This window comes from Grus americana, chromosome 23, assembly GCF_028858705.1.
Source record: "Grus americana isolate bGruAme1 chromosome 23, bGruAme1.mat, whole genome shotgun sequence".
Lineage (NCBI taxonomy): Eukaryota > Metazoa > Chordata > Aves > Gruiformes > Gruidae > Grus > Grus americana.
In genome coordinates, this window is record NC_072874.1 from 386,535 (window position 1) to 414,242 (window position 27,708).

At 59.0% G+C, this 27,708-nt stretch overlaps 2 protein-coding genes across 2 annotated transcripts; one reads left to right on the top strand and one right to left on the bottom strand.

Moving 5' to 3' along the window:
• Positions 1 to 4,458: 4,458 nt before the first annotated feature.
• Positions 4,459 to 14,415, bottom strand: MFSD2A (MFSD2 lysolipid transporter A, lysophospholipid). The gene is made up of 14 exons (XM_054802680.1): positions 14,296 to 14,415; positions 14,064 to 14,186; positions 13,407 to 13,531; positions 9,817 to 9,940; positions 9,607 to 9,685; positions 8,859 to 9,031; positions 8,644 to 8,734; positions 7,919 to 8,040; positions 7,522 to 7,605; positions 6,529 to 6,612; positions 6,078 to 6,190; positions 5,786 to 5,929; positions 5,410 to 5,586; positions 4,459 to 5,035 (listed from the first exon to the last, which is right to left on the bottom strand). The coding sequence occupies exons 1-14, from the start codon at positions 14,371 to 14,373 to the stop codon at positions 4,978 to 4,980; spliced, it is 1,575 nt and encodes a 524-aa protein (XP_054658655.1). The 5' UTR covers positions 14,374 to 14,415; the 3' UTR covers positions 4,459 to 4,977.
• Positions 14,416 to 21,455: 7,040 nt separating this feature from the next.
• MYCL (MYCL proto-oncogene, bHLH transcription factor) lies at positions 21,456 to 26,299 on the top strand. Its single transcript, XM_054802449.1, has 2 exons — positions 21,456 to 21,971; positions 24,460 to 26,299. The coding sequence occupies exons 1-2, from the start codon at positions 21,467 to 21,469 to the stop codon at positions 25,017 to 25,019; spliced, it is 1,065 nt and encodes a 354-aa protein (XP_054658424.1). The 5' UTR covers positions 21,456 to 21,466; the 3' UTR covers positions 25,020 to 26,299.
• The last annotated feature ends 1,409 nt before the right edge of the window (positions 26,300 to 27,708 follow it).

The following is a 27,708-nucleotide window of genomic DNA, read 5'->3' on the forward strand; positions in this document are numbered from 1 at the left end:
TAGAACCACCTCTTTTCTATGCAGCCAATGACTTCTATTTTATAGCATCCTGTAAGTCCCAGCAGTGAAGCACCAGCCATGTCCCACCTTGCTGGTGCAGGGGCAGTGGTAATTCTGGTGGGCAGCACAGGCAGGAGCTGTCCTCCTGGGCTGCATCCTCAAGGAGGAAGCGAGACTGGGGAGAGGAACTAGAAATAACCGGAAAACGGGGAGAGGAAGTGTGTGGCTCATTGGGGTATCGCAACTCAGCCCCAGGCTGGTATGTTTGCTTCTGGGGTGGGTCCGTTTAGCTGAACGTGGTTCCTGAGGGAACAAAGATCAAGTTCCTGGTAAGGCTGGGTCACGGAAGAGCTGCCTGTTACAGGAGGGCTGGAAACCAGGCCAGTGCTCTGTGGGGCAGCCTGGTGCCCATAAACCATGCCAGCCTGTGGCCATCACTGTCCTGTCTCCAGGGAAAAGCTTACAGCTTCCCCTTGTCCCCCTTTCCTTCAAGCACCACAGGAATATTTACTCCTTTTTTTAGCCATGAAAGGGCTAAAATGCAATGACCATGAAATGCCTAAAATGCCTTTGTGTCCCCTAGACAGCACCTTTTGGCTTGTTGCAGCCAAAGGAGAGCACTTGTCCCTGCTCTGCTGTGGTGTGAGGAGGGCACTTGTCCAAGCTCCAGCCCAGGTCCTTGTGGTGCTCAGCAGCCTCCGACTCCTCCACAAGAGCAAACACAGTCCTGGCGGGGGCTAAGGCAGTCCTGTGCTTTCAGAGCTCCCCGAGCTTAAGGCTAAGCCCAAGTGCCCGGCCTACATGCAGCATTTCATTTCCCAGCAAAGCAATTTAAAGCTTTATTCCTGGGAGAAGGGAGATTCTTGGTGGCAGGAAACCAACTCACTGCCCCATCAGTTTCTGGCCCTGTACTGCAGTGCTTTGGCTGCTTACATCCTTGGAAACGGTGGTTTTGCAAAACATTAACTAAATCCCACCAAAACAGGTCGGTAGCCGTCAGTCTCTGCAGATAAAGTGACCTCAGCCAGGTGGCACAGACAAGGTGACCCCTGGGGACAGCCGTACCCAGGAATACCTTCATCCTGCACCCCTTGGGTTGTGCTGCTGGCCCTAGGTTAACTCTGCCTTCCCCAGCTGGTTACGGTCCCCAGCCTGCCTGGGGATCAGTGTGCCAGGGAGGGGGACCTGCTCACCTCAACCCGCTGTCCAGTGCCTCTATCCTGAGCACAGCCCTGCTCCTGCAGTCTCGCTTCTCCCCAGAGCCTCCCAGGCTGAGCTAATTTCCCACTGGATCAATTCCCTGATCCAGCCCCCCCCAGAGACCGTACCAGCATAGCGGGGTGGCTGTGCTGTCAGACATCCCTCTTCGTGGGAGCCCGTGCTTGGTTCAGCTTGAAGTGTCCATGAAACCAGCCCTGGGGATTTCTGCTGCAGTGTGGGGCACACGGGTCCTTCCAGCCCAGGGAAAACCATCCCCACCAGCAGCTGTTTGAAAGTTTCATAAATCTCTCCTGCTGCAAGATAAACCCAAAGCTCTTTGCCCTTTCCCTGGGGATAAGGAGGGGGGTTATTCCTTGCCCTCTGCAAGGAGGGACTTTTCACACTTCCTTATCCTCCGTAGGGTACACGACACAGTCTGGCTGCTCTCACCTTGGGGACTCTCCCTCCAGTCCCTTCTGCTGCCTCTGCCTCGGCCGGGAGAGGACCTGCCTCTTGGCAAAACCATCCTTGGTGACAAACAGGTTCACGTGCTGCCCTTTGGCAGGCACGACTGATGTTTGCTTGTTTTTGTCCCCTCCACAGTCGCCTCCCAGGCCTAGCGCCCTGTGGTTGGGGTGAACTATGCCCCATCACCTTCCAGCTCCCTCTCCACCTTCCCCCTGGCATATCCCAGCCCTGATGGCACATCACTTGCTCACCTTGGTGCTGCCCTGCAGCACGGGCAGGCCAGCACCCTCCTGAAGTGCCTCTTGGAGAGCTTTGTGCTGCAAGAGAGGCAGAGCCGTTCACCAGTCCGTGCTCAGCCACGTGCACTGGGTGCTGGCACCCAGCAGGTTTCCGCAGGGCTGGAGGTGAGCCTTGCAGCTTAGCCCTGGGAAGAGTACGGGGTGCACTAATGTAGTCTGGTGAGTGTCGGTGGAGAGAGGGGGCTGCTGCAGCCTGCCCTCCATGCTGAGCAAGCCCTGGGTGCTGAGACACAGGCCTGCAGCCCTGCTGGGCTCTTTTTCTGAGCCCCATTGCTCATGTGCACCTTCACCAATGTACAATGAAAGGCTCTTTGCCTTGTGAACAAATGGTACCAGACAACCTGGCTCCCTGAGCGGAACAGAAACCCTCTGCTCCCTTGCAGGACAGGCAGCAGTGCCCCCCAAGTTTGGGGGAAGGCTCCCCAAGCCCCTGGTACCAGATGGGTAGCCCCTGCCCCAGGAGCCCTTTCAAACCCCACCAGCTGGGAACAGGGGCTGATTCCCAGCACCCACGCAGGGTTTGTGGGCAGCACAGCTCCAGCCCATATGGCATTACAGGCATCAGCTCAGCAGGTGCTGAACGCACAGCTGACACTCTGCATTTTCCATGTTCTGGCTTTGATTTCAACAGGGCCAGCACTGCCCATACGCATAGCTCACCCAGCCGGTGCAGAGGACACAGCAGTAATGTAACTCCAGCCATGCAGGGAGGTGCTTCCCGGACATTTGGGTGCATTTGCTTCATTATCAAGGTTAGTATGGATTAAAGCTGTAGCACAGCTGCTGCTAGAGGCCAGCTATAGGTGCAGGCAGCATCTCCCTGCGCAGTGCTGGCTGGGAAGACTTCCCATGCCAGAGAGGCTTTCTTCATGCTTAGAATGAAAGCCCTCTGTAATCACAGTTGAAGCAAGACATGGTTTCTGCCTCAAGGCTGGAGTCTTGCCCAGGGCTCATTGCTATCAACTCCCATGGTCATTTTTTCCCCCCACATCTATTTTCTTAAAAGCCTCAAATAGAAGAGGTGTGCTCAGCTAGGAATGTCTGGGCCCTGGTTCAAGCTCAGTATGCTTTTAGTCTCTTGAGCTGGCTGCAAAAAACCCAGAGAGCCAAAAAAGAGGAGGCAAAGAATAGCGTCCCTGATTTCTGTTGAAAACTTTTGCAAAGAAAAGCTAGCAGCAATCTTTCAAATCCTTGGAGACAGCAGCGCTGCCTACACCCCTCGGAGGCAGCCAGGTCATAGCAATGGCCAGGATGAGTCCTTGCAAACCCGGCCAGGGGTCAGCATATTTGCAACAATCTCGAGCTCTGTGCTTGGCTGGAGCATTGCCCTCCTCCTCTCGCAGATGGTGCACATGGTACCTACCTGCCCCACCGCGGGGGGCTTCAGAGAGCACTGGTTTTGTCCCCCTTGTTCCTTCACTGCAAGCTCCAGCCCTGGGGGAGCAGGGGGCACCCAGACCGTGGCTGACGCTGCCTCTTGCCCTCTGCTCAGCACAACGCCAGCTCCCAGCCTCCTCGCATCACCCCTTTTGCTTCTTTCCATGACCCCCGCCACGATGGCAGTGTGGGGCCCAGTTAAGTATTCCCAGCTAAAGTCTAATCCCTCCAGCTATATTTAAAACCCCATCCTCATTCCAGTCCTTTGTACCCAAATGTGGAACAAAGGATAAGCCATCCTTCCCACAAACGCCCCTGCACAGAGCCACTGCTCTCGACTCAGGCACTGACCCCACAAATTTCTTGGCATGACAAATGCGCTTAACAAAAGGCACCAGCCCTGTCCCCCAGCACAGTGGCTATGGGGACAGCGCAGCAGAGCTAGCAGTCCCCTCACATGGGGCATTTGCCCCCAGCTGTATGGGTGGCTGCTTCACCTCTGGTGTATCCTCCCTGCGCCCTGTACTTCAGCCCGCTTTTCCCTTCTGCATTATATTTGCTGCCACAGGAGTGCAGTGCTCCTGCTGAGCAGGGAGGGCAGGGCTCTCCCCTTTGCTGCTGCGAGGAGGGGAATGTGAGAGCAAGGTATAAATATCCACTGAGATTAGCGCTTGCACAGCACTCTGCCCCAGGAGAAAGTGTTGAGTGTCACCCACAGCCCACATTCCCTTTCTCTCTGCTCCCCAGCTGCCCCTCCTGTTTCCAGCCCCGGGTTCACAATCTCCGCAGCCAGCGCTTTCATTTCATTCCTCCCTCCACCCCTGTTCCCTCTTGAAAGAGAGAAAATAATAGAGCCTTTGTTGTGTTGCTGCAGCGCAGGCACCAAGCAAGGAGCCACATGGGGGTAAGGGGCTGCTGGGCACAGCCGCCTGCCTGGATTATGGCATTCCTGCGCCTTCGGCTCCAGGGAAGTCAATCCTGCACCCCACGGCGTGTAAGGGCACTCTGGGCTTGCTGACATCCACACAAAAAAAGCCACCAAACAAAAAAAAATCCCCCACACCCACACTCCTGACTTCCCCCACTTTTATGTAAATATTAATAGGTCCTTGAGTTCGGTTTTTGTACAGATATATACAAATAGGAAATAGTTTCATATTTACACCATTAAGTTAATTAGGCTCTATAAAAAAGGAACAGCTTTCCAAATTAGTGTCATATGTACAGACATCAGAGGTGAGCTCACGTCCTTGGCGCGGTCACATTGACAGTGTAATGTACACTAACCATTACCCCTGGTCCCACAGGCGATCGGCATGAGTGTTATGAGCAAAAGGATCCCGCTCCAGGCTTTTCTGCTCTCCGGGACCCAGCAGGGAGTAGTGCTTGTTTCTCATGAGGCACACAAGTACCACAGGGTCAATTCGTGTAATGTACACTACCAGCACTCTGTGGATCCCGTGGAAGGCACAAGACCGGCACAGATCTCCTGTTCGAGTTGGTGGATGCTCTGTACAGCTTCTCTCAGGCGCTCCTCAACGCGCACACCTACAGCAGCATGATGCTGGTCCAGCCTCCAAGGGGCCGAGTCCTTCAGAGAGTCCCGGTGTGAGCAGACGGACCCAGCCCGGGGTCACACAATGCTGGCCAGTTCTGTGTTGTCTGACTCCGAGCTGCTGTTGCTGTCCTCCCTGGGGGCAAAGTGTTGGGGAGGAGGTACGGAGTGAGCCATGGAGCAAGCCCTGCCTCCAGGCAGACCTCTGCCTTGGAGCACAGCAGCCTCTGAAGGGTTTGAGAGGGACGTCACTGCCTTGCACAGTCCCCAAACAAGTTTTCTTTAGCAACTGGGGCGGGTTCCCTGTTGATCTCAAACAATTCACGCCATTTCTTTGGAAGTCGGGATTGGAAAAATAAGCCAGCCCTTCCCTCACCCCACCACCCACAGGTGCTGGAGGATTCCTGGACAAGTCACAGTGTGTCCCAACCCGTCTGGGCCTGATCCTGCCCCCACACACCCTGCTGGCATGCTGTTCTTGCTACCTCCATAGCGCAAGTTGACACTCACCTTAAGTCCTGCAGGGCTTTCTTGTTTTTCCTCCGCTTCTCCTCATCAATGGGGTACAGCTTGAACAGGAGCAGGCCCAGCAGGATCAGCACCACAGGCACAGCCGACACCAGCATCTTCAGGGTGACGTTCACCTCACTAGGCTGGGAGCAACCTCGGGTTTGGTACCCTGCAAAGCTGTGGACAGAAAGGGACCTTCAGGCAAGGGAAACTGAGTTTGTAGGAGACAAACCTGTCCCTGCAGGTAGAGGTTTGTGGAGCCACAACTGGATTTAGACCGCCCCAACCTTCCTCCCAGCCCTTGGGAAGCAGAGATGCTGGATGTGGAGGCACCAAACTGGCCTCCCTCTTCCTCAGCTCCCACACAAAAACTCACTCTAAGCTGAGTGTGGAGATGCCCAGGGAGACCCCAGAGGTGAACTTGGTGAAGAAGACGTAGAAGGAGAAGAAGATCGCTTCATGGCCATGGGAGTCAGGGTGCTGCAGCTTGAAGTCATCTATGACATCTGGGAGCATGGACCTGTGCAGAGAGCAGAATGGTGAACAGTAGGACAGAGCCAAGAAAGCATCTCCTCTCCCTGCTGAGAGGATTTCCCTCCAAGAGCCCTGGAAGCACCTTGCCCAGCTCTCGGGGTGCTGTGCCAAGAGCACCAGGACCTCACACTCACCAGGGCAGGAGGAAGGCAGCTGCCACGCTGATCCCAGCTGCAATGGCCACGACGTAGGTGACGATGATGTTACTGTCCAGGACAGCCACCATGATGAGGAAGGGGATGGCAGACTGGATAGAGGGGCAGAAACCAGGTTGCGTCAGCAGTGCCTGACCCACCCAGACTCTTGGCCTTTCCCCTTCCCTCCCATGCATGCCAGCCCTCCAACAGCAGGGACAGCTGGGGAAGCAGCAGTGCAGCCTTCGTCCCAGAGCCCCGCAGTGGCCATTTCCACTGGCCTTGGCCGCATCCGTGACAGCACAAATAGCAGGACGAGGGACAGGCACCAGATCAGCAGCACCAGCCCCATGCCCAGCTCCAGCCCCTCTCAGGGGGACACAGCTCTGCTCACCCCATGTGGGGAACACCATCCTCACATGCACGTCTGTACTCAAGGGGACTCACTCACCGAAATGCCCACGTAGACAGCCGTCTTCTTCCCAAAGCGGGTAAGGAACCACTGCCAGAAGGGAATGGTCAAGGTGGCCGAGAGCTATGGGGAGAGAAGGGGGTCATGGTGTCACTTGCTGACCAGCCTCTTCTCTCGGGGAAAAGCTCTTCCTAGCAAGGAGCAGCTCCTGGGCACAGCCTCACCCACCACATTTCCAACACCTCTGATTTCCACACACTCCCAGGGATGGCACGCAGCCACCCTGCCTGCTCTTGCCCTCACCCCATCCCTCACCTGCCTCCACTCCCAGGAAGGGGAGCTTGCAATTGGAGCAGGTGTGTGGGGCCACCTCCTCCCCCGGCGGAGAGCACTCTGGTACCCAGCACCACCATCCTCAGGGCACCCGGCAGATGCCAGCACACTTGCCCAGAGGGAGGACCTGACTCGATCCTCGGTGTGGGAAGGGATTTGATCTCATCATCGCTGCCTGCACACAGCGTGGCCAAGAGCCAGGCTCTGTGGGGACCCTGGCATCTTGGACCTCTCTGCCCCATCAAGCAGGGACGGTGAGAAGGGCTCCCAGGGATGAGGCAAGCTGGAAAGGGCTCTCAAGGAGCTGTTTTGCTCCATCCTCCTGGCAGTAAACACTGAGATCCTTTTCTCCAGGCAGGGAGGAAGGGAGATATGTAGCAGGATTTGGACAAAAGGCCCCCACGGCTCCTGGTCTCCCCCGTCTCTGGCCGCCTTCACGTGGGAACAAAGGCCTCGCTGTTCCTGCCAACTCACCCGGCCTTTGCAGGACATTTGGCAGCTCCCTTCTCTCTTCCCTCCTCCCAGGGGACCTTCGGTCACTGTCCCCATGGTGGCGTATCACAGCCCCACTGCCTCCCTCCCCTCAGCCCACAGAACACCCATCCCATGTCAGCTCTGGCGGAGCACCTAGGGGATCCCATAGCGTGTGTCCCACCACAGTCCCAGCCCTGAGGGGTTCCAGGACAGAGCTGTACGCACCATGATGGCCAGGAGGATGTTCTGGAACGCATTGCGGAAGCCCAGGGTGTAGGTGCAGAAGAGGGCAAAGTTGCCCTCCAGCAGCTGCAGAGGAGATAGACAGCAGTTAGGGGGAAACAGGCACCCCAGCCACCCTGGAGGGATGTGCTCCTCCTCGCAAGGCTATGCCCAAAGCACAAACAGGGGAAGAAAGCAGCTATTCACCAACCCATCCAAGGGCACGAGGCCACATCCTTCCTCTCTGCCTGGGGCAGCTCCGGCTCCTTGATCTGCCACCTCACATGCTCGCAGCCCACCAGAATCCTATTTGGGCTCTAGTCTGCTTGTCCCCCAACCATCTCCAAGCTGTGCTGCTGCCGCTCCCTCTCCCCCATCCTCCAAACCCGGCTGTGCTTACCATGAAGGCCAGCGAGGTGAAGAGGAAGCCGGCGATGAGCTTAATATAGGCACCATGGTTCATCACCAGCTTCAGCCCCCGGAAGAAGGAGACAGGCTCATCTGACTGGAGCTCAGAGGACTCTGGGGAGGGGAGCAAATCAGCCCATTGTTAGACCCACTGAAACAGCACCCTTGGGTGCAAGGGGTGCGCTCTCTCATGTCTGCTGCTGAGCACCCTGCACAAGCCCCTGCCCACCTACAGCATCCCACCCCAAGGGAGTAATGCCTACCGAGTCCTCCCTGCCCTCACCCAAGGGTCCCTCAGCCCCATGGAGGGGAGAGAATAGCCTGGCTAATTCAGCCAGGATAAGCAGAGCTGGTTGCAAAGCAGAGGGAGGGAACAACAGAAGCTACCGGACTTTGGATATCACCTCACCCAGGGATGCCCTAGTTGGCACTAGCAAACTTGGCCAGACAAAACTATGCAAGATAACATTTATCTCTGACAGTGCAGAGCAGAGAGCTAAGTCCTCATGGCTGTGCTGCAACGGACCCTGGAGAAGATGCTCTGGCCTCCTGCCCACAGCATTGCCCTTTGGCAGTGCCTTCCCCAGAGCCCCATACCCAGCCCTCAGCTCTACCTGCCCCTCTCCCCTGGTGCTCAGCCATGCTTCTGGGAGGACCCTGGCAGGAGTCACAGCTTTTCCATGAGTCCAGAGTATTCCAGCATGTCTCAAGCCTCACCTCTCTTCTCCCGCACTCCCACCGATAGGATCACGGCACAGAGGATGTAGAGTCCCCCAATGACCCCCGCAGCGATCATGTAGGCATTTCTCTGTGCAAGAGAGGAGGGAGCGGTGAGGGAGGGGGCTCATCCCAGGAGCCAGCCCAGTCAAAAAGGCAAGGTGAGTACGGGGGGCGCTGCCAGCAGGTCCCCCAAGCACATTCCCCCAGCTTACCGTGTCTGTGAGCGACCCAGTGTCATGGGTCATGTTTAGCTCCTCCATGGCCACTGAGGAGTTGGGCTTGCCAATGAAGACGGGGCTCTCAATGCAGGGAGTAATCACCTTGCCCACGATCTGGCCCTGGATGGCAGTACCCAGCACAGTGCCCAGCACTTCCACTGTCATACCTGGAGGGAGAAGCCAGCAGGACTGAGCACAGCCGTTGGGCACCCAGCGCAAAACCCTTCTCCACGGCAAAGCCTCCCCAGCTGCAATTCCTTGCCCTTCACCAGGAGAAGTGAGCCAGTCCAGCTCTCCTACAGCTCCCTTCAAATCACCAAGTGATAAAGCCACAGGGAAGGAGAGTGTCTGCTGGGGAAACTGAGGCAGGGAGAGAGGCCAAGACTTGGTCATGCTGCTCCCACTGCTGTATGACAGAGCAGGGGGAAAGACCTGGGAGCTCAGATCCCACATCATCTGCTCCAGGCTCTTGGCCGTAACCAGGACCACCTCCCACTGGACTAGACAAGGATGTCTGCAGGAGGAACTGGGGAATAGGAATGGGAAGAGCTGGACCAGCTGCAGTTCAAGCCCTAAATGATGCTGATCACACATTGTCCTTGGGATGGGGTGTGATCAAATAAATGAGCCCTTCCAGCAGGGCATCTGGAGGAGGATCATGCCCCAGCAAGAACTGCCATAAAGGAGCTGAGCACTGGCTGCCCCCCCAGCCATGGCAAGGAAGGGAAGGAAATACTCTTACGGTAGGCAGTGGCCGAGTCCCGCTCGCTCTGCTCCCTGCTGATGAACATGGTCAGCGCCGAGTAGGGCACGTGGAAGCACTGCAACATCACGAGGAGAATTAGCTCAGGATGGGAACCTGCCCCTCTGTGTAGCTCAGTGAGGTGAAGGCAGGACTTCATTCTCTCCATCCCTCACCCACTGGCCCTGCTGTGCGCAGAGCCCAGCTCACCGTCACAAGGGTCTGGAAGATGCAGTAGAAGATGAGGTACCACATCACTTGGCCTCTGGAGATGTCTGGCACAAACCAGATGAGAAAGTAGGAGATGACAGCAAACGGGGTGGAGAAGATGATCCTTTGGGAGAACACAGTGTTAGCTCACAGGCATGCAGCACTGGGTAACTGCACCCCCCCCCCCCCCCAGCTCTCCCCACTGCCACGCATCCAGTGAGGCTCAGGCATCTGATTTTGGGGGGCCCTGAGCTGCCCTGGGGCAGCCCACCCTGCTCCAACACTTTGACAGGAGGTCAGAGGAGGTGGTTGCCACAAGGTGATTGAAACCATGCTGAAGGCAGCAGCTCAGGTCTCACAAGGGTGGAAAGAGCTGACTCAAGACTTCCAGGGGGAAGAGCTTTATTTGCAAAAACAGGCATCCCTGCGTCAATGGAAGAGACTGATCTGCTGCTGCCTTCAGCTTCCACCCCTGGCCCCAACCTCTCCCCCAGGCAGCACTGCTGCATGTTCAGAGGGATGTAATCACCTCTGTCATCCCAGCAAGGGCTGGGGAGCAGCCAGGGAGCACAGCCCTGTGGGCCCAGCAGCCAAACACCTCTCACCAGCTTGGCTCTGCTGCCAGCCCCTGCTGAGCCCTGGGCACCTCCGTTCCGCTGGCAGGGATGGGGCGAACCACCAGCCAGCGGCAGGCTGGCTCCTTCTTAAGGGACACAGGATGCAAAGCGTAACAGAAGATCAGGGGGCATTGCTCAAGTGTTGGGCCTTGGAAGCAGTCCCAGCAGGACTGGCCAGCAAGGGTGATCACATCAGGAACCCACCCAGAGCATCTCTCCACTTCACCTAGCAGATCTCATAACCCTTGTCCTGCTGCAGCCCAGACAGTGAGCAGCTCTACCCTGCACCAGCAGCCTGAGGACAGCACAAGCACCCAGGTCCCCCCATCACTCAGGGGGGCATGGGAGGAATTCCTCCTCCTGGAGGGAAGTGAGCCAGGTGTTGTGGTTGCATCCACATCTGTCTGGAGATTTGCAAGCACCCTGCACTCCACAAACTACTGGACAGAGGCTGCGTCCTGGAATGAAGCCAGCAGAACCGGACACAGGACAAAGCCATGAGCGACCAGGGCTGCCCCCTCTGCTGCTCCACTGCCAGGGTACAGCGAGATCTTTCCATCCGGGCTGACGTACAGGATGCAAAGTTTTAAATTTAAAGGGCAGTGGGGGGAAGAGTGAGAAACCAAATCTCCATGGATGGAGAGCCGGCAGAGGCATTGCACAGGACCCAACACATGCACATTTTTCCATGCGCACGTCACCCAGCGGGGAAGAGGAAGGGGGCGAGCTGCCTCCAGCCACTCCTCTCCCGCATGCTTATCACCACACGCATACGTGGAGCCAAGGGAAATTTTGAATGAGTCACTGCAGCCACACAGCAGGAACCACGTCACACTCGCTGCGGGTGCCAGCACATGCACAGTAGATGTGCCAATCCCCCGTGGGTCCACTCCAGCACTGGGACCAGGATGCTGAAATCCCGGCCAGGGCTGACCAGCAGCTCCTGGCAGCGTCAGAGTGACTGCAAGTTACCCCTGACCGAGGCCGAGGTGATTAAGAAGTTCGCTCAGAGGAGGAGGAGGAAGCCATGACGCGCTCGCCTGCTCATTGGCCACCGCACGATGGTGTGTTCCTTTGTGCCACGGCCCGGCAGTTAACTGTTTGCAAACGGCTGCTGCCCTGGAGAAGGTCAAAGCCGAAGCTCTACAGTCACCAACACATCAAGGAAAAGTTTGGTCACCAGGAAGGCTGGGATGGTTGAGGAAATGGGGACCTGCTCAGGGCTGGGGACAGAACGGGGTCCCCGAGGCTGGGGGAGAGGAGGAGGCAGCCAGTGGATGAGCTGCTGGGACAAAACACGCCAAAAAGTTTCAGAAAGAAAGAGCTGAAAGGGAGAGAGGTGATGGCCCTCTGGAAAGGTCTCCTCTCCCTTCCGAGGGGCCAGAGCAGCCCCGAGCTTTGGGCTGGAGACACCAGCAGCCGGCTGGAGCTCAGCCTTGCAGATCAGACTCTTCAGACCCCAGCAGAAACTTTGGACAATAAACCCTTACACACAGCGGGGTTACACAGGGTCACATCACAGGTACGGAGGGTTTGGGGTCAGGCAGCAGCCACCCCAGTCCACGTCCTGCAGCACCTGCAGCTCCTGGCTTTGCACACAGGGAAACTGAGGCAGCAGCAAGGAGCTCTGCAGCCACACCAGCCTGGGGCTGCGCAGCCCCACACAGCCAGCCCCGCTGTGACCCACAAACCCTGAGTTTGGGAGGTTTAAACTTGGTTTGACTCCATCCAAATTGGACTCAGCCAGTTGCCCTTGAGCCACGTACAATAGCAGCAAACTCCTCACAGCCGGCTGCCCCGGCACTGTGAGGGGCCCAGCGCAAATCGAAAGCTCTGGCTAATTTTAACGAAGTGGGAGCCATTTGGAGGAATGCAGCAGCTCCATCCCCACCCCCTGCCTCGAGGACACGAGATTACAGAGAGCGAAGCCGCGGCGGCCATGGGAACACGCATGGCTATCCCACACAGCCCTGCCTGCACACCCAGGCGGCTCTGCACAGGCTGCTCTAATCTCCGGACCCCAGACTCTGCCGCACATGTGGCTGCAGAGAAGCTATTTCAGGCCGTGCGTGGAGCCTGGCTTTAGTGACAGCCGACTGCCACTGCCTAGAGCTATTCCAGGAAAGCCCAGAAGCAGAGGGTATAATCTGCGGGGGAAAGGACTTGTGTCCCTCTAATTCCACTCCCCCCATGCCCACCCCCTTTGCTGCATTGTATTTCAGCCATCCTGCAGGCACCCAGGACGTGGGTTATTTTAGCATGGGACATGCCACCATGTCCACACTTAGGCATTACCGCCCTGCAACGCTGTGTCCTGCACACAGGGCAGGTGTTTATGGACGTCCTAAGTCTGCCCTGGGTGCAAGCACGAGTCCTTTGGGGCTTTGCAAACCCTGTCGCATCTGTTCCAACTCCCTTTGGCACCCCTTTGCTCAGCACCCTTCTCCCAAGGGCAGCAGAAGCACCCACATGCAGACACTCAGATCCACGATAGCTGTTTTCCTGCCAGAAGAGCATCCTCATGACTGTCAGCTGGTACCCCACCACCACGTGCCGCCCCCCGCCCCCCATTCCTCTTCCCTATGGGTGTGATGCCATCTGCTCTGCTGGCAACGTGGCCCTGCCACTGGCCAGAGCTCAGCAACTGCCACAGGAACAAAGTCCAGCGTTGGAGCATGGCATCAGGGCAGATCTCGGGGAGACTGGAGCTGCTACAAGCACAGTGACACAAAGAACAGCCGGGCCCAGCTTGTACAGGGGTGGCTTGGGACCAGTCAGAGTAACAGACACAGACTTGAAGCTGCAGCTGTTGGCAGCGCTGTGGGCTTTTTGGGGTGCTTGGCACCTCACCTGGGTGAGGCAGGGTGTCAGCATATCCTGCCTTGCAAACCTCATGCCAAGGGACACCCAAAGCTGACTGGAAACGCTGTGACACATCAGGCAGGGATGCAGGGTGATACAAGTGGCTCTTACCAGGGCATCAGGCGGCCAAAGCGAGTCCATGATGTTTTGCTGATAAAGAAGCCCACCATGGGGTCCGTGACGGCATCCCAGGCTCGCCCCACAAACAGGATGATGGAGGCATAGAAAGGGTCCAGCTGCAGGGAAAAAAACTCATGTCAGGACATGCAAACCCCTGTGCCCCTGGCTGCCCTTCCAGAGCTCCACAAGACCTTCCCAAACATACTGTAGCCCCACTGCCGCTTGGGAGCATGGACGCATCCCTCAGCCTCTCCCCCTCGTTCAGTGGGATTTGAGGCATGGTGACCCAGTCTGTCTCAGCGCTGCCCCACCATGCTCCCTCCACACCAAACTCCTGCCGTCTTGGAGCAGATCTCCCCCAAACCCACCCCACAGCCAGCACAAAGGTGCCCCACGGACACTTCTCTCTCCCCATTTCACGCCGACCCAGAACGCTGTTGGGTCGTGGGGCAGATCCCACGTCCCATGGGACACACACCGCAAGCCCGCTTCACAGCCAGAGGCACGAAGTAGCCACACAGCTCCACCCGTGGGGCCGGCCTGGTGGAAACCCACAGCCTTCGGACCGACTTCCACGCAGGACCGCGACTCCTCGTGACCGACACACGCTCCCCTATACACCCCCCCCCCCCCCGCTCCCGGCCGTACCTGCGCCACGTCCAGGAGGTAGATCTGGAGGAAGAAGCCGAGCGCGCAGCCCGTGATCTGGTAGGGGGCCCCCCCGACGGCGTAGCACAGCTTGCTGCACACCGACAGCCGCTCCCGGCTCTCCTGCAACCGGGCCGGGCGTTAGCGCCGCCGGGAAGGGCCCCCCCGACCCGTCCCGGTCCTCCCCCCATCCCGACCCGACCGACACCCCCCCTCCGCGCCCGGAGCTCACCCTGCGGCGGGGCTGGCGGCAGGCAGGCGGCAGGAGCCCCCCAGCCCGGACCCGCTCCGCGCCGCCGCCCCCGGCCATGCCGTGCGCGATGAATGGGGCCGCGCCGCCGCCCGCGCGGGCCTTGTACCGGCAGCGCCCCGCCCCGCCCGCTCCACACCCCCGCCCCCGCCTCCCGGGGCAGGGGCCTGCTGCTCCTCCTCCTCCTCCTTCTCTTCCTCCTTCTCCTCCTGCCCCGGCCCTTCTCCCAGCCCCGAGCCCCTTCCCTCCATCCTCCCCGCCTCCGGCCCCATCCTTCCTCCACGTCTCCTCATCTCTCAGCCCTCCATCCCCATCCCTCCATTCCCCCATCCCCTCATCCCTCCATTCCCCCATCCCTCCATTCCCCCATCCCTCCATTCCCCCATCCCTCCATTACCCCATCCCTCATGCCCTATCCCTCATTCCCCATCCCTCATCCTCTATCTCTCATCCCCCATCCCTCACACCCCTACTCCATCCCTTCCCTCCATCCCTTCCCTTTCTGTATCCCCCCATCCCTCCATCCCACTGCCCCTCCCAGGTGCCCCCGTTGATGGCAGAGGCTGAGTGAATACTGCGTTGCCCTACAAGGGGACAGGGCTGGCAGAGGCTCCGTCAGCCTCCCTGTCCCATGGGTGCCCAGTGGCACCAGTCAGTTAGGGCACTGGAGACCCTCAGTGCCAGCCCCCCCAGCATCAGCTCCCATGGTCCCTGGCTGCTGCACAACAGCTTCAGCAGGCAACAGTGGCTCCCAGGCCTCAGCATCTCTCCCTGGGCCACCTGCAGTGTCCCCTGTGGCAGATGGCCAGGTGGACATTGATCCCAGCACCTCTCAGCTGTGCTGGTGCTGTTTGCCCACCGGCAGACACACGTACGCCTGTGCCAGTGCCGTGTCACCACAGTGACAGCCATCAACTCTGCTCGGCTCAGGCCACCAGGGTTCAAAGATTGCCCTGAGATGTGCCGCAAGATGGGGCTGCATAGCGGGGCCGAGCAAGCGGGGCCAGCGTGGCACCCAGTGCCATCACCTGATTGCCACTTGGAGCTGGACTTGGAGCTGCTTTTATGTGGGCACAGGGACGGGCAGCTGTCACCGAGCAGGGATACGGGATGCAGCAGAGCCTGAGCAGGCACTGGAGACGAGCAGGGCGGGTGGCCCCTGGCATGGAGCGGTGGCACAGCAGCTCCGGGCACTCCCTGGTTTTGGGAGCACTGAGCCAGTGTCACCATTTATTCATGGTTTCCTGCCCCTTGCACAATGTGTGCAGTGGGTTGGCTCCCTCTGTGCTGCCACGTGTCACAGCCCTGTGCCCGGCCCGGCCCCATCAGGGACGGGGACCCATGTGAGGCTTCAGGCTGTTCAAATTTGTTCAGTGACACAAAATATCTTGAAGCAAGAGGGGAGCGAGGTGTGGGCAACACCACTCACCCACCCAGTTTGGGAGAGACCTGCCTTGGGCTCCTCACCCTGCTGTGCTGTGCTGGCTCGGGTGCATCTGGCAGGGGGCAGCCCCAGGACAGACACCCTGGTGCAAGCTGGAAGTCCCCCAGCACCCCTCAGGAGAAAGTAGCCTCATATCAGGAATGGGCTTGTGCCTATGTCTGCTGGCACACTTGTGTCATGAGTTGGCTGGGCTCCACCCTCCCTGAGCATCAGAGCTCAGGAGATTGGGATGAGCGTTGTGACCCTGTGCTGAAGTAAGCAGCATGAGCAGTTTAAGGGGTCTTGGGATTGGGGCTTAAGGGGTCTCAGTTTCGGGGTCTGTGCTGGGTGGCCAAGAGGCGTGTGTGGCCATACCGTGTGGGTGTTGCCCGCTCGCTGCTGGCTCTGGGTGCTGGTATGGAGCAGAGGTCCCTGGACATCCTCTTGCTGGGGATGACCACATCCCTGCGTGACATCGGTGCAGCTGCTGGGGACATCCACGCAGGCTTGAGTCCCTGTCTGGGCCTAGTCCTGCACCATCCCCAAAGCACAGATTTGGGTACCCCAAAGCATTCTGCTCCCTGGCACACGTAACCGGGAATCTGCTGGGAGGCGTGTTTGGGTCAACACCCTCCAGACTCAGTGCGGGGCCCCTGCTCTGTGCCTCAGTTTCCCTCTCCACAGAGAAGACCTCTTGCATGGGAGCAGAGGGGACTCCCATGGTGGCATGTCCCTGCCCTGGAGGGACCAGGCTCCCCAGAGATGGGATAATCTTGTCCTCAGCTCACCATTGTGTTTGGCCCCAGCACTATTGCTGTGCTCCCTTTATCCCAGGCGCTCCTCCCCTCCTGATGCTTTTGACATTCCTGTCCTTGAGCAAAGCACTGAGAAACTGCCTCCTGGGCAAACGAGGCTTTAGGAGAAAAATGAGCCGCCCTTTGTGCTGGAGATTGTGCAGGAAGACCGCAGATAGGTGTAGCCCTGCCTTACATATGAAGTAGAAGTAGAAAGACCAGGAATTCCTTGGATTAGGAGGATTTTCACCCCCAAGTCTGGTATTGCACAATTTCCGGTGGGGGGATTTTAGACCCTCCCAAGCAGATGCTCTGGGGGATCCTCACAGCAATAAATGAGCTGCCAAGGGTTGATCCCAGTGGGGATGTTGGTGCAGCAGCTTCCACCAGGCTTGGGGTCCCCAGGGACCCCAGGAGGTTGGGGCTGGGGCTGGACCACTCACAGGGTCACCCTTGGCACCAGGACCAGCTCAATGTGATGGTCTTGCAGGCAAGACCAGAGGTCGAATACTCCTCTGATGATGATGCTACACCATCCCAGCCTCCACATCCCTGAGCTGGGGACACCATCGGGCTTCACGGGTGACTCTTCAGCAGCTGGGACCCAAATGCTGACCCTGGGGACATGGTTCAGCCCTGGGGACAGGGATAGGGAAGGGGGCTACTCCAGTGGATGATGGCTCTGCCATCCTACCTGCCACCCACACTCCCTGCTGTCACAGATCCGGAACAGCTCAGAGCAGGAACTGAGCAAGCGTGGGCACACCTGAAACCAGACAGCCCTGCCAGGCTGGGCCAGCCAGGATGGGGAGGATGGGCTTGGGGGCAAACAGCAGTGAATGGGTCCCAGATCTGTTGGAGGGCTGTGGGCCAGCCTTGGTGTGGCTCCTCAGCTTGGAGACAGCCCTGCCCACACACTGCAGAGCTTCTCCAGGGCTCAGGGCATCTCCTGGCATCAGGCAGGGTGTGCCAGGGGCAGAATGGGTCCAGAGGGGCTGAAGAGGCAGCAGGGATGGAGCCAATAGTGCATTTTCCTCCCCCTTCTCTGGACTTCACTGCCTGCTAAATTCAGAGTGGGTGGCTGCACCCCCAGGGAGTCAGGACTGGTGTGACCCCTGTGAGCGCTGTCCCCCGCCCCGTACAGCCAGGCAGTATTTTGTGGTGCTCCCATACCCCTCAGGGACTTGGGCAGGTGTTTTGCAAGGGCCCTGCCAGTCCCGGTGGCCGCTGCCCGACAGTTTCATGGGGACAAAGGGGACGCATTGCATGGCAGCACGCAGCAGCCGCACTGTACTGCCCACACCTCTCCTGCGTGGCACCCTGGGGAGTGTGTCACAAAGCTGAGGGGGATGAGACGGGGCCAGGATGTGTTGGCATGGGGGCTCACAGCCTCTGCTGTCCCTGGGGACCTGGGACCCCCACGAGGACAGCTGGGTGGCTCGAAGGGTGCTGCTGCAGCAGGATGGGGACAGTCGGAGGCAGAACCCAGCTCAGGCTGCCCCGGAGACACCTGTCAGACTCGAGGTGACTGTCCACTGTGGGGAAGCGCTTTAAGACTGGAGCTTCAAAGTCCAGCCCTGCTGTCAGTGGGGATCCAAAGGGCACAGGGGTCCAGGAACTGCCTTGCGTCATGTTCCGGAGCCGTGCCAACTGCCGGCCGGGACAGGGCAGCTCCTGCGGAGCTGTGCCAATGCTGGGGGCACGTGCTCAGTGCTGGCCATGGAGTTGTGCCAGCGCCCTGCAACTGGGGGGCACAGTGAGGTGCCAGTCTGGCCAGTGGGTGGCCCCCAGCCCTGTCACCCATGGTGCCACAGCCCCCAGGGGCACTTACCCACCCACCCCTGTTTGCACTGCCAGTTCCCGCGCTGGTAGCAAGAGGCTCTCAGGTCCTGTTTGCTGAGTGCCTGGAGAGGCTGGGATGAAAGGGCTGCACAGCCCCTCCAGCCCTCTCCAGAGGTGCTTTCACACCTTCAAAGCATCCAGAGCCCCTTGAAGGCAGGATGAGCTCCTGCCTCATCCTGGGAAAAGCTGGAGAGATCCCCAGGCCAGCAGGGAGGGGGAAGGAGACGTGGCCAAGAGCTATAGGTTGTAGGAGCCTTTGCTCCTGTGCCCAGGGGATGTGTTGGTGTTGGAGCAGGCGGTCTGGGGCAGTGCCAGCTGTGTCCCCAGCTACGATCCTCTGTCCCTGCAAGCCTCCACAGAACAAGTCTGCAGCAGCTCAGCCCCTGCCCTTAATGTTGACAGAGTAATTTTGTTTCCTAAAGAGAAAGAGAGCGCTTCACCCACACTTCCCGGGGAGGGTGAAGGGCTGGGAGCAGCTCTGGGGTGGAAGGAGCCTGGCTGGGGACACCCTGGGGACAAACCCAGGGCTCCCAACCTGGCTGGGGACCGGGGCCAGTGCTGAGACAGGAGCATGAAGGGAACATCAGCCTGGGCTCCCTGGGGCTGTGTGGGTCTCGGGGCTGCTGCCCCAGCCAGGCGGGCATGCAGGCAGGATTGGGGTGCTCAGGGCTGCTCTGGATAGGCCAGGAGGGCATGTAGGGTGCTGTGGCCATTGTGGGGACCCCATGGCACCTTTATGGCTGGGAAACCACAGGACCGGACCGAGGACCCTCCTGCTGCACCGACCCTGATGCATGAGGCTGGCAAAGCTTTGCTGCACCCCGTGCCAACAAGGAAAGGGCCGGAGCAGTCCTGGGGCATCCCACATGCTTGGGACCCTGGGACAGCCACCAGCCCAGTGTTTGCTGCCAGCCCTGCTCCTCTGCCTCCTTTGTCCCCTCTGCCAGCTCGACAATGGGGAAACTGAGGCACGGACCTGTGCGCGGCGAGCAGCGCCGTCTCCCCTCGGCTCTCCCCTCCGGGTCTCTACTCCAGCTCAGCTGAGCGGGACCGCGGGTGCCCGGTGGGCTGTGTGTCCCCGTCCCCGCTGCCCCACGGACGGTGGTTCCTTCACGGGTCCCCGGCCGTGCCCGAGCCCCAGCAGGTGGCGCCCCGCGCCCGCCGGTGGCGGCGGCCGGAGCCCGGGGCCGGGGGAGCCGGGGGGGGGCCGGGGGGGCCGTGCTGGACCGCACTGGGCAGCGCTGGGATGTGCTGGTTCATGCCGGGCTGTGCTGGGCTGTCCTCATCCATGCTGGGCTGTGCTGGTCCGTGCAGGATCATGCTGGGCTGTGCCGGGAAGAGCTGGATTGTGCTGGGCTGCAGTGGGCTGTACTGGGAAGCAATGGGCTGTTCTGGGCTGTGCTGGTCCATGAAGGACCGTACAGGGCTGTGCTGTGCTGGGCTATGCTGGTTGCTGAACTGGGTTTGATTGCTCCCTGCAGGGCTGGTCCTGCAGCCCAGAGACCCAGCCCCCTGATTTGCAGTACCACCAAACAGGGCAGACCCTGTGGCCCCGACCGCACTCGGTGGCAATAGGAGGGTGCTGGGGCTGAAGGGGGTTAGCGGATGCTGTTAGGGGGAATATGCTCATCCCAGGTGAATGCCTATGTTTTCACAGTGTTTATTGCCATTCCTAGAAGGACCTTGGCAGTGGAGAGATGCAGCATCCCACTGCGCTCTCATGGGTCCTCGAGAACACGGCATCTCTCTGGACCTCCAGGCTGAATGTGCCGGGTGCTGCATGGGCAAAGCCCAGTTTGGGCAGCAACGATGGGGCAAAGTGCTGGTGGTGGGAGCTGTGTGTGTGAGAACCACTCTGTTGTGTCCCAGGCCATCCTTGGCTTCCCTCTGGCCTGTTGCTCCTGGCTTTGCTGGCAGCTCCCAGCCCCTCCTTGGGGTGACAGCACTGCAGCGCCCATGCTGCTGGCGAGCACGTCCCCAGGAGGCAACTGGTGCCTGTGCACAGCCCTTCCTCTGTGCACAGACCGGGTTCCTTGCATGCACTTGGAAAGTAAAGCACCACGTCCCTTAGTGCTGGTTTTCTGGTGTTCCCGCAGCCCCTTCTTATTTTAGGTGCCTCTTTGCTGGAGTTGGTGGCTTTTGGAGGGGCGAACCTCCCATTTGGGTTCACAGGGGCTTTGGCGGCTGTGGGGACACCTCCATGGGAACATCCTGGGCAGGACACAAACACTAAGTGACCGCACGGCTGCCCAGGAGCAGAGCCGCTCGCCTGCCTGTGCTTCAGGGAACAGCTGTGCAGCAGCGATGGGTTGCTGTGGTGGAGGGTGGTGGTGCTGCCCTGGTGTGGGTTCAGGAGCCCAACGGGAAGTGGGGGGGATGCCCAGAACGGGGGGGGGGGGGGGGTGGATGCGAAAGGGCACCCGGGGGTGGTCTCCAACAGCAGGCAATGCCTCCCTGTGACTTGTCCTCACTTCTCCAGTTTGCTTTGCCACTGCGCTCAGCCGAATGTCCCCAGGCTAGTGGCACAGCTGTGCTTGGCCTGGGTGTCCCCAGTCAAAATCTTCCTTGCAGGAGTCCCTCCTTAGCGCCTGCAGAGGGGGGGTCCCCCAAACCCTGACCTTTCTGGAGGTCGGCATCGGGAGCTGGTGGAACACTGTGGGGGGCAGCGAGGGTCCCCCAGCACACGGGGTGGCCACTGGTTAATAGCCCCGTTAGCATCCCCGTTAGCAGGACCGGGGAACCCTGCGGGGGGGGGGGGGCCGCGGCATCCCTCCCACCGGGCCCCGGGGGCGGGGAAAGAGCATGGCCCCGCCCTCTATGCAAATCACAGCTCGGCGATTGGCGGGCGGGCGGGGCTGGGCGCTGCAGACAGGCTATAAGAGCGGGGGGGAAACAATGCACCCGCGGTCCCGGCTCGGTGGCTGGTGCCGCCGCGACCCGCAGCACGGGGCGAGGTGGGCGGAGCGGGAGCTGCCCCCCCCCCCGGGGCTGGGGACGCCCCTTTCCTGATCGGGCGAGAGGTGCCCCCCCTTTTTTTTTTTCTCCTGCCTCCTCCCCCCCCAGCTGCTTTTGCCTCACCCCCTCCCATGCAGAGATGGAGTTTGACTCGTACCAACACTACTTCTACGACCACGACGCCCAGGAGGATTTCCACCGCTCCACAGCACCCAGCGAGGACATCTGGAAGAAGTTCGAGCTGGTCCCCACGCCCCCCCTCTCCCCCCTGGGTATCCCCGGGGAGAAAGCCTGCTGCTCGGGGGCGGAGGAGCGCTCCGGCTGGCTCTCCCGCTACTGCCTGGCCGGGGAAGAGCCGGAGTATCTCATAGGGACGGGGGAGATTTTCGGGAACCTGAGCGCTTTCATCCTCAAGGACTGTATGTGGAGTGGGTTTTCAGCCCGGGAGAGACTGGAGAAGGCGATGACAGAGAAACTTTCCACGGGCACGCAGAGGGCCACCCCCCACAAACCCTCCTTCGCCCAGGATTTTGGGTTCAGCAGCTCGGTGAGCGAGTGCGTGGATCCTGCTGCCGTCTTCCTTTGCCCGCTAGCCGAGAGCAAGATCCCCGCGTCCTCGGGATCCGAGGGCCAAAGCGATTCTGGTAAGGGTGCTCCGCCGCCGAGGTGCGGGCTGGCCCCGGCCCAGCCACCCTCCAGCCTCGCTGCAGCCCGCGGGGAGCCCGGCGTGGAGGACACGCGTGTCCACACATGTGCGTGCCGGGAGCCTCCCAGCCAGGCAGCGCCTTTGTTGCGGCTCCAAGTAAGCCCCGGTCCCGGCCCCACGAATAAAACGGGCTTGGCTGCTCCCCTCCCCACGGGGCTTCTGCTCGGGAAAACCCTGCCCTTCAGAGGAGTGCGTGGGTCTCTGGTGGCCCCTCTCGCTCGTCCCGACCCCACGGGAGCCTCACTGGCAGGTTGGTGAGGGGCAAGTTTGCAGCTCACCGTGAAAAGTTTGGGGTTTTTTAAGCTTTGTAGCGTGCTCTGCTGCCGGTTCATAACCTCGGCTGCTTCCCCTGTCCCCCCACGCTCACAAGGCCCACCCGGGACGGGCTTTCCTCGGGACAAAAAGCAGGATATCCCTTGGGGCCGGCAGGTTGCGGAGTAGTGGCCGCGTCCCCCGAGGCGGTGGCTCCGTGGGATGGGCAGGAACGTCCCGCATCGGTTGTGGCGCGTCCCAGACCACCCCCGGGGCACGTCTGCTTGTCCCGCGTGGGAGGGGGGCGTGTTTATACGGGGGGTCGGGCTGGGAAGCGGGTGCCTCTGAAACCCACCAGACAAGAGCAAGGTGGTGCCGACCTCCCCGCATCTCGGGCCATGACCACGCGTTTTCGGTCCCCATTTACAAACGCCCCCCCCCCCCCTTCGGGGGGGGACTCCTCAAACCGACCCGCCCCGTAGCCCCGGCGGGGGCCGTACGCTGTTTCCCACGCTCCCGCAGAAGCCGGGCTGACTCGGCTGCCGTGGAAGCGCTGACGCGGCCCCCGCGGTGCCTTGACCCCGTTAATAAATCTGCCGGTGGCAGCGACCTGCGCCGGTGAGTCACGGTGCGGGACGGGGACTTAATGCCATTAGGAGCCCGGGGACGGTAAGCAGGTCGCGGGCGTAAGAGGCTTAACCCAAATTGGTGGCGGGGCCGGCTGGGTGGGGGAAGGCGTGGGGGTTCCGGTGCCGGTGGGGTCCCGGGCTCGGTCCCGGTCCGGATCCGGCCGCGCCACGTGGGCGCCGAACAAAAAGCAACAGATTGCAAACAATGAGAGGGGCCGCGCTGATGAACGGGGGCGGGGACCAATGGGATGGTGCGGCAGCCGGTCCGTCCCGCCACGCAGCCAATGGGCGGCTGGAGGGGCGGGGCCCCGCCGTCCAACTGTTATTAATGAGCGGCGGGGGGGGGGTGTGTACACACGTGGCTGAGACCGGTCGGGTTGTGACACTGATGAGCGCGGCCGTCGGCCTGTGTGGGAGCAGTGAGCGTTCCCCCCCCAGCAGCAGGGTGGCTTGGGCTTGCTGGGCAGAGCCCCCAGAGCCTGGGGAGTGGGGGGAGTGGCTGGGGTGTTGGTTGGGGGCCACAAGCAGGAGGATGTCCTGGAGCCCAGCTCCTGTGGCCACCGCTGGCCCTGTCCCGGGAGAGGGGCAGGCCTCTGCCCAAGATCCTGGTGGGGATTTGACCATCTTGGGTGACACTTAGTGAGTGGCTATATTTTTCCCCTGAAGTCTAAGAAAAAAAAAAAGTGGAAGTGCATTCCTAAAGGGAGAGTGATCGCAATCATGTGTGGAGCCTGGTCACCCCACCGTCCCCAGGGGCCAGTTTTCTGCCTCTATGCTTTGCTGGGGTAGGACAAGCTGCAATGACAACAGGCAGGGTGTTTTGGGTCCAGTTATGATTTATTTGGGTCTCGCTGTTCACAGCTCTGATAACCTTCCCCTGCTGACTCCTGGGCTTGGGATGCCTTCAAAGTTCACCGAGTCTATTGGAGGGACCCCTTCACCTCTCCCTCCCCTCCTGCACCGTGGGGGATCGTCCCCTCTGTCCCCAGGAAGCCTGGGCTGAATGGGGTTTATCACTTGTGAAAAGTAACAAGTCACCGAAGTGGGGAAGCTGCAGCGAGGGGAACAAAGGGCAGCTCTGCCCCCGCGTCCCTCATTTACAATTCCAATGGACCATGAAAGCTCAGACCAGGATGAACTTTGGAGTTAGGCTGTTCCAGGTCCCCAGCATCCTGCTGCTCCTGTCCCCTCCCTGGGCAAGTGGGCTCGAGTGTTTCTTGCCTGATGATTCTTTATTCTGGACACATGTTGCTCCTGGTGCAGAAGTGAGGCAGAAGTAAAGCCCTATCCCAATTTCAGGGGACTAGGCACATGAATGTGGAGGGAAAGCTCCTTCCTGTGCGATGGTATTGGAAAAGCATTTAAATCACATGATCCCTTCTGGAGGTCACAGAGTGGCTTTGCAGTTCATGAGCAAACTTTTGTGGGATGGCAGCAGGGAGATCGTCTTGGGGCTGTGGGGACCCCTGGCAGGGTGACAAGGGGTGATTGGGGGCTCTCAAATGATGGTGACTTTTTTTCTTTCTCTGTGTCTGTTTTGAGCAGAAGGCGAGGAGATTGACGTGGTGACAGTGGAGAAGAGACAGTCACTCAGCCTGAGGAAGCCGGTCACCATCACACTGCGCGCTGACCATTTGGACCCCTGTATGAAGCGCTTCCACATCTCCGTCCACCAGCAGCAGCACAACTATGCTGCCCGCTCGCCACCGGATGCCTGTCCCCTGCCAGAGCCACCCCAGCAGGAGAAGGACGAGCCACTGAGCGCTGCAGAGCCAGCCCCTGCCATCACGCTGCCAGAGCCCGGCTTGCCAAAAGCTGGCAGCAGCCCCAGCTCTGACAGCGAGGATGTGGCCAAGAGGAAAAACCACAACTATCTGGAACGCAAGCGGCGCAACGATCTGCGTTCACGCTTCCTGGCCCTGCGGGACCAGGTGCCTGGGCTTGCCAGCTGCCCCAAGACACCCAAAGTGGTGATCCTGAGCAAATCCTCCGAGTACCTGCAGTCGCTCATCAGTGCTGAGAGGAGGATGGCAGCCGAGAAGCGGCAGCTGCGGCTGCGGCAGACCCAACTGCTCAAACGGATTGCTCACCTCAAGGGACACTAGCACCCAACGTGCCCCCCATCCTGGTCACCACGACCCCCTGGCTCCCTCTCAATTTGCACATTTTTTAATTTTTTTTTGGTTGTTTGTTGAACTGTTGGCCCCAGGGGACTGGAGCATGTGGTGGTGGCTGCAGGAATGGAGCCACAGTGGGGGGCCTCTCCGTGGCATTGCCTGCCTGGGGCTGGCTTCTTGGCACCGGGTATTGCACGATTTCCCTTGTCCGCCCCCCCCCGTGAAGCTTTTTTGAGTGACTGCTTCGAGTCGTGAGCTCAACTCCATTCCCCCTCCCCGACAGCCCCTGTGCCCCTCTCTGCTGTTTGCCACCGACAGCATCGCTGAGAGCTGCCCCTCGGTGTCCACCTCACCCTAAAAATCCCAAACAACCATGGTCTGCTTTGGCTCAGGGCAGCAGGCAGAGGCAGATAAGGAGAGCCCAGCATGGGGCTCGTCTCTGGATGGATCTCCATGGAGATGGTGACGGCAGGATATCTCTCTCACCAGGGTTAACAGCACCCCGTGGGCGATCCCCTTGCTCGGTTGGGCTGTACCTCACTTTCTTACCACTTCATGCAGTAGCTTGTCTTGGATTTCATGTTCTAGAAACTGCTGCTGTAACTGCAAGTCTTATACTGGAGGCTGTGTTTTTTATATTGTATTTTTGTACCACTTTTTGAGAAGTATTGGTAAAGAGTTTGCTTTTTTTTATATATATATATATATAAACTTTTTTTGGAGGGAGGGTTCCTGCTGCAGGGGAGGGCTCAGTCCTGCTGCACTTTAGGGAGATCAGGAAGGGGCTGGCTCCTGCCGGACCCTTGAGCTGAGTCCTCGTGGAGGCCAGTCCCCCCCTTGCAGCTCTCCAAACCACCCATTTGCAATAACAGGGGATTTTTTCCCCTTTCCCACCCTTGTGAGCATCCCTGTGACCCCCTTTCCCACCCTTGTGAGCACCCCCTCACCAGCAGCCGCTTAAAATCCCCAGTGAAGCTTTGGGCTTTGCAGGGAGCCTGGCTGGAGGCAGCAGGTTGGGTGCACGGGGCGGGGGGGGGGTGCGCTGTGCTGCCTTTGAGGCTTCCTCCTGCCTGTGCTATCCTGCTGCCCAACCTGTGGTAGGGTACGTGGGTGGCAGAGTCCCCTGTCCCCTCCCAGGTGTGCTGGCAGTGGTGGCCCTGCAGGATGGCACCCTCGAGGTCCCTGCTGACCTGCTGAGAACTGTTAGAGTTAACACTGTGGTTGGATTTAGCACTTTCTTCATTACCTCACACTTCATAAATAAATACGTTTGCAACAGCCTGGGTTGGCTTTTTCTGTGCAGACAGCTGTGGGTTTCCATGCATTGTGCCATGATGCTCCTGGGGGGGCTGCTGTGTTTGGGGTGTCTTGGCCCTTCATGGACATAACAGAAATTAATACATTTTGCACCAGGGCTTGGCTGCCTCGCTGTCAGTAAGACTGAGCTCTTTGTCCTGGCTTTCTCCCAGTGATGGAAACAGAAGTGGTCATGGTGGTGGGGCCAGGGAAATGAATCACCCGGATTATTTTTCCTCCTTTTAAGTGGCTTTATTGGCAAGGAGGGGTGGAGAGCCTATGCTAGGTACAGAGAAGGCTTTGGTGTAACTGTAAACCCCCCCTAATGGGGCTCGGGGCAGTCGGTGTGGGGTGATCACTGCCCCATGGGTCAGGGGATGGGGCTGTGGTTGGCAGTAACCCTATAGGGAGGGGGGAATGCAATCTGCTCACTTCAAGGGGTGTCGGAGAGCTTCATATACCCAGATCTGCCAAGTGGATGAAATTATATATATCTGTCTGTTCTCCCCGCTGTCTCCCCAAACTCCATGCATTTGGGTTTCCTTGCTACTGGCAGCAAAAGTCTTACTCTAAATGCAGGAGGGACGCAGGATCCTGTTACTGCTGAGAAGTCAGAAGAGAGCTGCTGCAGGAGACTCAATCACTCGGGGGAAGCGAGCCTTAAAAAGCAATGTTTCTGTACGGAAGCTCTTACCCATTCCCTTCAGTTCCGGCAACTGAGCTTTCACACTTTCTGCATGTTACATGTCACGTGCCAAAGCATTTTAGAGCTGTATTAAAAGGTGCTCACAGGAACCGCAGCTTAAACACGGAGCTGGGTGACCTAAATCTGACACCTCGCCCAGGCGCAGGAAACAAAGCCCAGATGTACCAGTCCCTCAAACATTTATTTTTGTTGTGTGTACACTGACACTTGCAGACTGGTGTCTTTTTTCAGCTCGAAGTGACCCTCCCAATAAGGTTTTTAGTAAGGTATGCTTTTTCTTTTCATGCTGAAGGCACGTAGGATATTTAAAATATTATTTTTCTTTCTTGAAAAATGATGTGCAGATCCTGTGGCCTGAGCTGAGACTGTCATCAATGGAAAACGTTGTCAGTCTCAAATCAAACTGAGGAACAGTAGTAGTTTTGCATATACCTTTGAGTTCTGCTTGAAGCCCTCATGCATAATATATAGATCTACCTGAAACTTCCCTGATTACTAAAGCAGATGTCTCCCCTCGTACTGCCATGGTAAGGACCAGGAAAGCAGACTGACTATTAAGTGAACAAAATAAACACATGGGGGTTTTCCTCCTTGCTTGTTCAGTGCTGCAATTTGCAAGCGTTGGCTGTAGTCACTGCAATTCAACATTTCCAGGCAGGATACAATTATTTTTTT